Below are 13,288 nucleotides of genomic sequence, written 5' to 3'. Positions count from 1 at the left end.
ATATATGCTTCTGATTGGCCATTGTGTTCATGCGCTCAACATGTATGCTTCTAATTAGCCATTGTGTTCACGCACTCAACATGTATGTCTCTGATTGGCCATTGTGTTGAGCTCAACATATATGCTTCTGATTGGCAATTGTTCACACGCTCAACATATATGCTTCTGATTGGCCATTGTGTTCACATGCTCAACATATAGCCTATGCTTTTGACTGGCCATTGTGTTCACATGCTCAACATGTATGTCTCTGATTGGCCATTGTGTTCACACACTCAACATATATGCTTCTGATTGGCAATTGTTCACACGCTCAACATATATGTCTCTGATTGGCCACTGTGTTCACACACTCAACATATATGCTTCTGATTGGCCATTGTGTTCATGCGCTCAACATATATGCTTCTGATTGGCCATTGTGTTCACATGCTCAACATATAGCCTATGCTTTTGACTGGCCATTGTGTTCACATGCTCAACATATATGTCTCTGATTGGCCATTGTGTTCACACACTCAACATATATGCTTCTGATTGGCCATTGTGTTCATGCGCTCAACATATATGCTTCTGATTGGCCATTGTGTTCATGCGCTCAACATATATGCTTCTGATTGGCCATTTTCACGCGCTCAACATATATGCTTCTGATTGGCCATTGTGTTCACACGCTCAACATATATGCTTCTGATTGGCCATTGTGTTCACACACTCAACATATATGCTTCTGATTGGCCATTGTGTTCACGCGCTCAACATACGTATATGCCTGTGATTGGCTACAATGATCAACACTTCAAAAATATGTTGTCTTCACCGAGCGCTTGCACAGATACACGAGAGCGTTTGAAATCGGCGTCTATCGGCGGATCCGTCTATCGGTGGATTTATTAGGGATCCACTCATAGACGCCTGCTTTCAAACTCTCCCATGTGTATCTGTGTAAGCGCTCGGTGAAGACAACATGTTTTTGAAGCGTTGATGAGCGTTCTCATGATTTGTCACAGCAAAAACTTTTTTGCACAAAAATATTTGCACTTGTTACTGTCAACCAATAAGTTGTAATTTATGCAGTTTCTATAATCATCGGTAGTGGTTAAACACATCCATGTTTGAAAAACACCTTTCACTCCAAGCAAATGAACTTTTGGTTCAGACCAACAAACAAACATGTTTACTAGAGGTAGGAGGAAAAAATATTTTTCGCCGATGCATCCAAAGCTTTCAGAATCAATTGTGAGCTAAATGATTTTTTTCATCATGACATTTGTTTGTTGAGTCAATTCAAGTCACATTTATAGTGCTTTATACAATACAGATTGTTTCAAAGCAGCTTTACAGAGATAACAGGAAAATATGCATTTCAGCTGTTGTTCAGCTGAAGTCAGTTCAGTGATGGTTCAGTTCCATTGTAAAAATTGTCAATTATTAAATTAGTTCATTTAATCTATAAAGCAGTTCTCATACAACTGCGTCAATACATTCAGATCAATAATATTGCTGAACATTTAGTGTCCTGTTTTCTGCTTGCTGCCAATAACAAACACACACAAAACTATCAAACTAGTATATAAACATTCATAAGGTTTCATGGTTAAAGCCTTTTTTACCTGTTAGAATTGCAAATACTCGCATGTGCTTTGTGTTTGTTCATTTAAATGAACGCGTGTGGCATGCAGCTGTCATAATAATCAAACAGCAACAGCATTAATGCTGAGAAAGAGAAAAAATCCCTCACTGCCATTGTCTGGAAAACTTTCATACTTAAAGCACTCACAGATACTGACTGAAAGCACTTTTTGTTGATTGCTTATGTTTCTTTGTTTCCCTTTATTAATTTATATTTGCTGTTAAGAAGCTATATTTAGTTGGTTAATAATTTTTAAAATCCAATTGTTTTTAAATAATTAGTAATTATTCTCAAAAGTATTATTATATTATGAAAGTATTAAAAAAGTAATAAATAAATAAAAAATAAAGTAAAAAAAGAATATTCAGATATTCAGATTGTGAGGTGCCTGAAGATTCACACCCCTAGTGTTTATTGCGTGTGCATTTATTGTGTATTTCAGGAGAGGTGAGTCCCAGCAGACGGGACGCTGTGAAGAGAAAGACGGCAGAATATCTGATGCGTGCCGAGCTCATTTCTGCAAAGCTCAAGGACAGCATGGGCCAGAGCTCCACTCAAAGCAGGGTCAGTGTGTGTCTGACTTTTCACCTGAGACCTCACTAATACAATGCACATGCATATTTGATCCTCTATAAAGTGAGGAACAAATCAGGATTAAAGCGAGTTCACCCAAAAATGAAAATTAGCCTTCCTAGGTGTATATGACTTTCATACAAATACACTCGGAGTTATATAAAAAATGTCCTGGCTAATCCAAGCTTTATAATTGCAGTGAAAGGAGGATGAGATTTTAAAGCCCAAAAAAGCACATCCATCCATCATAAAAGTGCTCCATACGGCTCTGCGGGGGTTAATAAAGGTCTTCTGAAGCAAAGCCATGCGTTTGTTTAAGAAAAATATCCATATTTAAAACTGTCGACTAAAATAACTAGCTTCCGTTAGATGGCCTACGCAAGTCGACTTGCACAAAAAGACTCACTTGACGATGTATGATGTAGGAGTAGCGTAAGCTTTGACGCCTCTCCTGGTTCAAACGAACAGGGCTGGGTAACAAACTCAAGCTCCTCCGACATTTCTCTTTAAAGTTCTCGTTTTAGACTTCTAATTCGTGACTGGTGTTTTTTTTTGCACTATCCTCTGCGCTTCCGTGTTCATCATTACGTTGTGCGTCAGTTCAAATGTTACTCTTTCACCGTAAATCGATGCGTACGGCCGTCTGTCGGAAGTTAGTTGTTTTAGTTGATAAAGTTTTAAATATGGATATTTTTCTTACACAACGCATGGCTTCGCTTCAGAAGGCCTTTATTAACCCCCCGGAGCCGTGTGGAGCACTTTTATCATGGATGGATGCATTTTTATGGACTTCAGAAACGGCCATTCACTTTTAATATTACTCCGATTGTATTCATCTAAAAGAAGAATGTCATATACACCTAGGATGACTTGAGGGTGAGTAAATCATGGGCTAATTTTAATTCTTGAGTGAACTATCCCTTTAATGAAGGCATAAACTAGAGAATGTTTTGTTTTGTTTTTTTAATATTTTTGAAAGTAAATAGGTTGAAAATATGAACAGAAACTGGATAAACTTCATTTTGAACAATATATTTTGAAACCTGACAGGCTTAATTTTGTGAAATGTTTTGAAAAGCATGCGTGATATACATGTACATCTAAAAACTAATGTAAAGTTAGAATTTCTGCATTTGGCTTCAGGTTTAAGTATTTTAATTTCAGTGCATCTTAAGCAGAAACTGAAGTAAATTTTCTTTTATATGGCAACAGAAAAGACGTGTGCAGTATTTGTGTCATGTACTGCTACTTCATTCAAGTGTATGCTGACTTGATTTTTACAATTTTAATTGATGTAAAAGTGAATAAGTGAACAATATTTACATTCACTTTGCATATGAATGTTTTATCTCATTCACAGGAACATTTAAAACATTGTGCACTCACATATTGGATTATTCTGTGCACATTTTTATGAATTACAACCTTTCCATGTCCATCATGTGTCTCTTTGTTTGGTGTCTCTTCAGGCGTTAGGCTCGCAGTGCTGTGGCGTCTCGTGGTCTGAGCAGACTCACTTTGATGAGCTGAAGCATTACAGAGTGCTGGGCGTTATTGATAAGGTACACATCACAATCTTCACAAGCTCTTTTCTAAGATTGGCAGTTATGACCAAAATCATCTCAGTATATGTCACACTTAACAGGGTGAATTTGAATCAGAAACAAACAAACTTTAATACAATTGCCTGTTGTGTTTGGTATCGTTTGAATTTTGACGATTCCGATTCTGCTTTTCAATTCAGAGATTTATCGTTTTGAAAATTCTGTCATCATTTACTCCCTCATGTCGTTCCAAACCCATAAGACCTTCGTTCATCGTCGGAACACAAATTAACATATTTTTGATGAAATCTGAGAGCTTTCTTTCCTCGCACCGTTCTCACCTCTGTGACATTATAAATTAAGCATGTTTTCCAAAAGCCCTCAAAATCTTGGTGGGAAAAGTATATATAGAGCTGCAAGCAATGTGTTGTCTCTATAAAAACAATGCACAGTGAGCACAGGATTTTAGATATATCGAACAGTGTTGCAATTAAAAAAAAAAAAAAAAAAAAAAAAAAGCACCAAAGGGAAACGAAAGAGTCTCATATCTTCTCCTATCAAATTAGATCAAATTGCAGTTGTATGTTTGGTGATGGGTGCTGATCAGTTGGTTGTAGTTATTGTGGGTCACAGTCATAGCGCCACCAGCTGGCAGCCGGAAATGTGGCACTTATGATAAACTTTTAAGAAGTCCTCTTTTATTTCCTTGAATCGCAGTGTTTTCCTAAAGCCTTCTGGTGGTGATGGCACGGTAGTGCTTGGGCTCGTCATCACTGCTCGTACCTATATTCTCCCTGTTGTTACTGTTTTCATGACAAGGATCTGTCTTTTAAACTCTTTAAAAAGGTTTAAAGGATTAATTTGTTGAAGTCTGTAGGCTATAGTGACTCCGTGATCCATATTTACTGTAAATATAACTCCCTTGACAAAAAGATGTTTAGAGGGTGACGTTACACTGTTTCAAAAGTGTTTTTGTTTAAACATTGCCTTTATTTATATGTGTGTTTTATGTGCAGGTGTTGTTGGTGATGGATAAGAGAACGCAGGAAACTTTTATTTTGAAAGTAAGTGGTCCATTTAGAGTTAATAACACCTAATGATTTTATAGGAATTCTTACAGTGAGTTACTCCCCTAAAAGCTGTAATGCTTTGCTTCTGTTTAATTTGACTGTTTGAATTTGATTTAACTATTTACAGTAAGAGTAAATACCAGAAAAGCTATATCTAAACCATATCGAGGACTGAAGTATTACAAATTGATAAATAATTAAATATTGAAAAAAAGGGGGCCAAATGGATGGATTTGAAATTAATAATAGGGACCTGAGAGGTTTGGTGAACATACTTAGTAATTAAACTATATATGAAAAGACATAACTTTTGATTAATTTGGCCTATTGTCACAAGCCCTTTCTCTTGACATTCTTTGAGTCATGCAGGGTACAGTGTTACCAATTTTGCCATGGTTGGTAATAATGCTTTCCTTTGCCATTTAGAATTTTAATGAAAATCGTCTCTTTTTGAAAACTGTAATGCACAAGGAATATTGTGTATACAGGGATCTTCTTTTAAATGAGGATCTTCGTATATAAATAACCATCTTATTTCAACTATTAAACAGGGTGATTGCCAATATTATAAATCGAGATCAAATTGGATTTATAAAAGGGAGGTATTATGGTGATAGCATAAACAGAATATTAAGTGAATATAAGTGGCTTCAAGGGCCCTGTCGTGGAAATTCTTAATACGTATACAACGTTATACAACCTACTTAATCTGACTTCTTCACCACGGACAATTTAAACAACTTGCAGTTGTTAAAATAATAAGTACAGTATCTCGAGGTAATTACCTGAATACTTACAATACAATACAATACTTCCCTGAAGTAAGGTGACGGCGTCCCGTCAAGAAGCTACTATCACTACCTCAATCACACATAGATGTTCTATTGTTGTCGTTTGAAGGTAGAATATTTAGTACTTCTATCACTATCTCAATCACACATAGATGTTCTATTGTTGTCTTTTGAGCGTAGAATATTTAGTACTTCCATCACTATCTCAATCACGCATAGATGTTCTGTTGTTGTCTTTTGAGCGTAGAATATTTAGTACTTCTATCACTATCTCAGTCACACATAGATGTTCTGTTGTTGTCTTTTGAGCGCAGAATATGTAGTACTTCTATCACTACCTCAATCACACATAGATGTTCTGTAGTTGTCTTTTGAGCATAGAATATTTAGTACTTCTATCACTACCTCAATCACTCATAGATGTTCTATTGCTGTCTTTTGAGCGCAGAATATTTAGTACTTCTATCACTACCTCAATCACACATAGATGTTCTGTTGTTGTCTTTTGAGCATAGTGTAAGCTCGCGCTAAATCAGCCTAAAGTCCAGCATCCGACCAGCGCGGAAGGTCTTAACGTGTTACTGTCCTTTTCTTGAGGCAAAGTATTTTTTGATTAAATGCAATACATTTGAATATGTATTCTCTCGTTATTTCATCTGACTCCATAAATGAAAAGGTTTTAATGATGATCTTTGGATCATTAATTGTGAGCGAATGTTTGACTATTCCTTTTAACTCTTTAATGAAAATAATGTCAAAGTCAGTTAGAATAATCAAATGTAACAATTTATTATGTCAGGTAAAAGTATCATGCCAATTTCATAATCAATTCAAAGATAATCGATACAAAACATCAAATGCTCTGGAATAAAGAGAAAAGATGCAACCCAACATTAAGAAATACATGAGGCTGAGAGATCTCTCTCTCAGCCTCACAGGCGAATCTGAGTTACAGAAAAGGCCTCGATCTCCCTGCTGCATTTCATTATATAGACAAACCTTTCACATGGAAACGTGCTAACAAAAGAAATTTGCGTTCAGAGGTTACACCTTTGAGTGTAGGGAGACCATTTGTCTAGAGGCCAACCCCTCCCTGTGTGTCAGTTATCTTTAAACTCTTAAAAACCTTATTACCTTTTGTTTTACTTATTTGGAAATTAGACATTTGTACCAGTCGCACTGTGACATTTTAAATGATACCAAACATGAAAAAATACTCTGTGATAATCATTCACATTAAACTATACATTTTCTTGGGTGAATTCAGGTGATCATCTGAGCATGAGAGAGAGGGGGTGAGGGGAGAGGGAAAGAGATGTAGATTAGGATGATTCGGAGGTGAGACTTTCATCTCGATAGTGCATGAGGGCTAGTTCAAATGGTAATCTCCAGAGAGGTCCTTTTTTCCTCTCAGGGTCTGGTCACCCCAGAAACAGACTGTCCGGCATTTTGTAATTTCTCAATTCTTACAATAGAATCTGTTTCTCAGCTGCGCAGCATATACCTGAAGTTTTATTCACGGCCGGGAGATCACTGGCCACAACAACCAAGTGAGTCTCCTGAATAGAAAGATACATGTACATTTAAATCATACAGTTGAGTAAAAATCTGTGTCACTCAAGTCTTCTTCACTGTGATTTGTTCTGGTGATTGGTTTGTACTGATCTAAGCTAATCATATGACTGTTAGTTCTACTGTGTTAAGCACTTTTTGGTTAAGTATATATGGCCTTTGACCTGAGCATCCTTAGTCTGCATTTCTCTGTACATTTAATGTTGAAAATACCCATTACAAAAAATATTTCTATCACAGCCCACAGATGTTGCCTGTAGATATCCCCAAAAGTACATTCGTCAAATTAGAGAAATGTATTTTGGGCAGGGTAGAGGCCAAGAATTAAGTACGAAACCCTACAGCTTATGAAGACTGATGGAGAAGTGAGTCTTCCAAATTTCAAGTATTTTTACTGACAGCTGAAACCAATTGACCAAGACCGGTCAATAAACACTAGCTAAACATAGAGAAAAGGCTCTGTCAACCTTACTTCCCTTTGTAGAGACCCATTGTGACAATATTGTAATAGGTAAATGGACGAGAGTTACTTTAAAAATATGTAATAAAGTACAGTCATCATTAAAATTTTATCTCCTCTTTATCCTGTGGAAGTACAAATCTCTACCCTCTAAATTAGATTTTAAAAAGTGTTCATATTACAGACTTATTCTAGTCTATTTTGGAGAGATTGTGTGGCACAATTATGTAACCATACTCTCATCCAGAGATGGGCACTCGAGTTAGTGGCTCGTAATTTTAATGGACTTGACTCAGACTCGACCTGAAATTACAAAAATGTCAATAACCATAACTATTAAGGAAAATGTATTTTTGATCTGTATGAAGTGCTTAAAGTGGGCCGTTGCTCACCGGTACGCAGTATCAGAAATTCGGCGCTATGCAGCGGCTCAATGTACCGGAACACAGGGGAATCATTCTTGCTTACCAGCAGCTCTCATAAACAGCCCACACTCTTTTGTCTTCTGCTCGGGAGAGATTGAAACTGAACCTACAGATTCACTCTCTCTCTGACATGGACATCCACGCTGCAGTTCCAAGAGGTCCAGTCTCTATATTTCCTTCCCAGCAGAGGTCCAGACTTTGTTTTTGGAATCGTTATATACATTTTCATCTGGGCAACAGTAATACTTTGTAAAAGGAAAAAATCCTAAAGTCAAAACGGTCATCAAAGTTGAGGATATTGGTTCTCAAGAGCCAAAGTTGTGTCTGAGAATTAAAAAAAATATATATTTCATCAGTTCAGCCCAATTGGATATGAATATTAAAAAGTTAAATGAGATGTTTTATCAGGCTATTATTATTTTTACATTTAGATAACTATGAATGGCAGAACAGCGAACAACTTCACCGAAAATAATACTATGATAAATCATAGAGGAAACTACACACCATAATAAGGACCAATAGATTTAAGCTTTTGGATTAGCTCATTTGTGTGACTTCAGTTATTAGCATGTCTTGTGGAATGTACATATCTGTTGTGTGAGGGAACTTATTCGGATAGTTAAAAAAAAACTAAATGCATTTTTTTTTTTGTGATCCGTCCTAATTTTTTAAATGATAAATATCTCAAAAGGGTGTAAAACTATGGGTTGCACAACTAAAAGAGAAAAGAGGAACATAAGCTGCTTTTAAACAGAAACTTGTTTTCCTCATTTGCTGAGTTCAACAACGGTTAAAGTGTCATGTGAACCTTTTCTAATGACAAGATATGGCCAGATGGTATATATAGTACTATACTTGTTAAAATATTTAATTTTTATTGATTATGAAATAGCTGTAATATTGTGAAAAACTGTGAGAATATTCCTTATTTTCTATATACTCATTTTTTAGTATTATTAGGGTTCAAAGCTCAAAGATTTTTTTTCCCCCATTTTGATTTTCCTGAGGAAAAAAAACTTGACTACCTACCAAAAAAAAAGTATTCTGAACATCTGCCCATTATTAAATTGGGTATTACCATACAGCATGTCCAATACTACAGTGGTTTTCAATCCTGGTTCTGGGGACTCACTGCTACTTCCAGAGGGATTTCCTAGAGAGCAGTCCCATTTAGAGACTAGAAATATCTCAAGCTTTCTTTGATGTAGTGGTCAGATGTAATAGGAATATACTGTACAAGGTCTTGACATATATAGCAATCAGTTTACACATTATATTTGCAACATTTTCAGTTTGACGGCCAAAATAAAGTGGCTGGATTAGCAGTACAGCAAATTAAAAATGGATCTCAACTGAACTCAACAGATGCTTCCATTGTAGACAGCTCTGGTAATTATTACAGTAGGGGTAGATAAACAATTTAATAAAACTTTTTTAACATGGTTTTTCTAAATAGAAAATAGAAAAAAGAAAATAGAAAAAGCCACCGCTCATCCGTCAATAAAGTCTTGTAGTGAGGTGCTGCTAAACTAAATCATCATGAAAATTGTACAAATACAGCAGCCGCACACTCAAACACTGTGCAAGATCAATTTATTAGCAAGCTTTCGGTCTTGCTGCCTGAAGAAGGTCGCAAGACCGAAAGCTTGCTAATAAATTGATCTTGCACAGTGTTTGAGTGTGCGGCTGCTGTATTTGTACAATTAACATGGTTTTTCTAAAACTCTTTTTGGACTGCAGTCTTGTAGATTGAGACCCCTGATTTGTACTGATATGATTTGTGTGTGTGTTCAGGGTTTAAGGAAAAGCAGTGCGTGTGGACGTGTTAAGAAGACCGTTGTGCCTCGTTCCCTGCCCAACATGGTACAACTGGAGAAATACATCGTCTCAGAGGATTCCATCTTTCTTTTACTGGAGTATGCTGAGGGTGTGTATTGTTTTCACTGCATTTTTACTTTTTACTAAATGCCTAAGTGTGTAAACAGGATGTTGACTAGCACTTCCTCTTTGTCTCATCAGGTGGTAAACTGTGGACTCATATCTGCAAGTATCTGCATGGCAGCAGTCCCGACGAAAGCTTCAACATACCTTTCATCCAGAAAACTCACTCTATAGCTATACATTCAGCCCTGAACCCTGTGCCCACCGGTTCCAGCAGTGTAGATTCCCGGGTCCTAAGCTTTGGAGAGTGTCCTTTAGGAGCCCGACTGCCAGACTCAGGAGCCACCTCGGAGGAGGAGTGCACCAACAGCTACCTGACACTGTGCAACGAGTACGAGCAGGAGAAGCTGGAGCCAGAGGAAGACCCCTGCACACAGAAACATGCATGTTCAGCGTTAAACACCGATAGTCTGTGCTCTCCGGTTTCAATGCAGGAGCTGTGCTTCTTCACTGAGGAGGATCAACTGGCTGGCTTTATGGATCAATGCACATCTGACCATCTGAACCCATCACCGCCCAAGGAGCTCTTCTACAGTGAGGCTGAAGACGTCTGCAAGCCACTGTTTTTACCCTCAGATGCCAGTATAGAGGTCACAGAGGAGCCACTGGAGAAGCTACAGGAAGAGTCGGATCTCTGGAGGTCTGACGGTGATCAGTGCTCAAATGAGTTGCCGGTAATTTCCTTTAAAGAGGCTGTATCGGAGGATGCGAATGTCAGCTGTGCTGTTGAGGGACAACCGCCTGATCTTTTGGTCAATCTGCCGGCACTCGAAGGAGGCACAGGAGATGTGTTAGAGGAAGTGCTTGTCCCTGAAGGCAACGCTTTCCCTTTTGTAGACAAAACCTCTCCCACATTTGACAGGCCAGATGTTCTACAGAGAGGAGAGAACGCAGAGTTTGACCCGTCTGTTGATGTGGCTATGCTTCCACTTCCACAGAAACCATCAAAAACAGCAGACTTATTGACTCCGTCTTCCCCTAAGCTCTCGGTTATGCTGGACGCAGCTGTTCCCAGAACTCAGAAGAGCTTGGCTGAACATGAAGATGTGGGATTGGGATCAGAGGGCACTTCAGGAGAGCAGGAGGTAGAGAAAGTGTCAAAGTTGTTTCAAGAGTTGGATAGGTTGGCTGCTGTTTCATTAGACACACGTATCCCAGAGGCGATGGTGAGGAGCTGGGCTGTTGACATGGTTGTGGCTCTGGATGCGCTGCATCAGGAGGGAGTCATCTGTCGAGACCTGAACCCCAGCAACATACTGCTAAACGACACAGGTGAATCACTTACTCACTGCCTACTGTTGAAATGTGCTTCATTACACTATTCAAGGCCCAATGTTTTTTTACTTTGTCGGCTTTTGAGAATAGTATTTGCGCATTAGTTCCGGCAGAGGCATCTGCTTTTTCTCAAAGGCTGAATATTTACAAACTCAGTTATTTTGAGCACGGTGATTCAAGTGACTACACACTAGAGTTTACATTGCTTCAGAATACGTTGCACATCCATTGATATAAAAAGAGTGAAACTATCAAATGCTCGAGGCCGTGTTCAAATGTAGGCAAGTGAAAATATATCTGTGCCAAACTTCATCCTTCAATGCCTGTGAACTCCCTCTGTCTGTGGTTGATGGTAAAAATTGTTTGGATGAAGTAAATTAATGGAGTAAATTAGGCAGTCATTAATTGAGAAATCAAATTTCCCCCTTTCTTTCATCAGGGTCATTGTACTATTAAAACGATTAGAGATGCACCGATATTACATTTCTCTGCCGATAACCATTGCCAATTATTCAGAGTGACCTCTGCCGATTCAGATAGTTTGAAAAATCGTTCTTAACTAATGCTGTAAACATGAGACAGCGCTTTTTATCAGGACACACTTTTAAGGACTTATTTATGGATCCAGATTTTTTTAAACAATTTTTAACAAGTACATTTTAAAGAATATTTTATAGAATTATACTAATTTTGTACATGTACTTTATTTATTTAATTTATTTTTTTGCCTAAGTTTGTTTTCATTATTTTGTACTTATAATATTATGTTGTTAAATGTTTAATGTATCTGCCATGTAATAGCCGGTGATGGCAATAAACTTAAATACTACTACTACTAATGCTGTAAATTATACTCATTTGGCACATTACTATAATATTAGAGGTTGAAATTAAGAGCTATTTATTCAACTGCTATGTGTTTTTAGATATAATAATTACACTCAAATAAAAACTGAAATAGTGTGACTATATCAGTGTATCTCAGTTGCACATAAGGTAGTTTTCATAAACACTTATATTCATAGCAGGCTTATTCAAGCATACAGTATCATTATATAATTAACAGTAAGTAAGCTCCTCTCTAGTGCTTTTTTTTATAGCTAACTAACAAAATGTGAACATTGGATAACTTTTCTGAGGTAAATGCAATGTTAAGTGACATTGTTCACAAGCTGTTTTATTGGTGTCTTTCCTCGTTTGAAACTCAACCTACCATTTGATGTTTATGCATGACTTTTTTAATGCTATAAGTTGTATTAAAGTGGAAGAAAATAAAAAAGTGCTCTGCACTGCCACTTGAACTGAGGTGCTACAGCGATACGTCACATTTGAGAGTGTCAAATGTCATTTATTGTTTGAATTTTTATAAAATGGACAGTATTTTAAAGGTGAGACTTTTTCATGTCAGAAGTGATTCAATACACGACGAAAGCTAACATGTTGTGATCTACTATTTAAATGTATTTTTATTATATTGGTTTGTCCCCCCTTTATCTTAAAAGGAGAAATGTTTTAAAAATCTAGTTTAAAATGCATGTGCCAAGTTCTCTGGAGTCTTGAATTATAAGTAAGACTAGTGCACATTACAGAAAAACTTTAAGGCCGTGATGTAATTTGATCAGAGTTGGATTGACTCTCTCTCTCTCTCTCTCTCTCTCTCTCTCTCACTCTCTCACTCTCTCTCTCTCTCTCTCACTCTCTCACTCACTCACTCACTCTCACTCAGGTCGTGTGCAGCTGACCTATTTCTGTAGCTGGAGTGATGTAGAGGAGTCATGTGACCCTAACGCCTTCTCGAAGATGTACTGCGCACCAGGTCAGCTTGTCTTAACATTATAGACACATTCTGTACTGTTTTTGTGCTCTTTCTTTAAATGCACTGTATGTCATCTTTCTTTGAGTTCACCATCCACCACAATCAATTATGGAGTTTTATAAAAAATAATTTAAAGGGGTGGTATAATGTCCCTTTCACAAGATGTAAAATAAGTCTTTGATGTC

The 13,288-nt window shown here is 37.3% G+C and overlaps 1 protein-coding gene across 2 annotated transcripts in view; it reads left to right on the top strand.

Moving 5' to 3' along the window:
• Window positions 1-13,288, top strand: part of rps6kc1 (ribosomal protein S6 kinase polypeptide 1) — a 73,221-nt gene that overhangs the window by 52,755 nt on the left and 7,178 nt on the right. For both annotated transcript variants that reach the window (XM_084091121.1, XM_084091120.1), the window contains 6 exons: window positions 2,076-2,197; window positions 3,676-3,768; window positions 4,767-4,814; window positions 9,866-9,998; window positions 10,091-11,284; window positions 13,014-13,103. In XM_084091121.1, the coding sequence (XP_083947247.1) occupies window positions 2,076-2,197; window positions 3,676-3,768; window positions 4,767-4,814; window positions 9,866-9,998; window positions 10,091-11,284; window positions 13,014-13,103 (1,680 nt within the window). The remainder of the gene's footprint in view (window positions 1-2,075; window positions 2,198-3,675; window positions 3,769-4,766; window positions 4,815-9,865; window positions 9,999-10,090; window positions 11,285-13,013; window positions 13,104-13,288) is intronic.

Source organism: Abramis brama (genome assembly GCF_963993115.1).
Source record: "Abramis brama genome assembly, chromosome: 18".
NCBI classification, from domain to species: Eukaryota; Metazoa; Chordata; class Actinopteri; order Cypriniformes; family Leuciscidae; genus Abramis; species Abramis brama.
The sequence above is the reverse complement of the archived record's forward strand: the minus strand, read 5'-3'. Positions and strand labels throughout refer to the sequence as shown.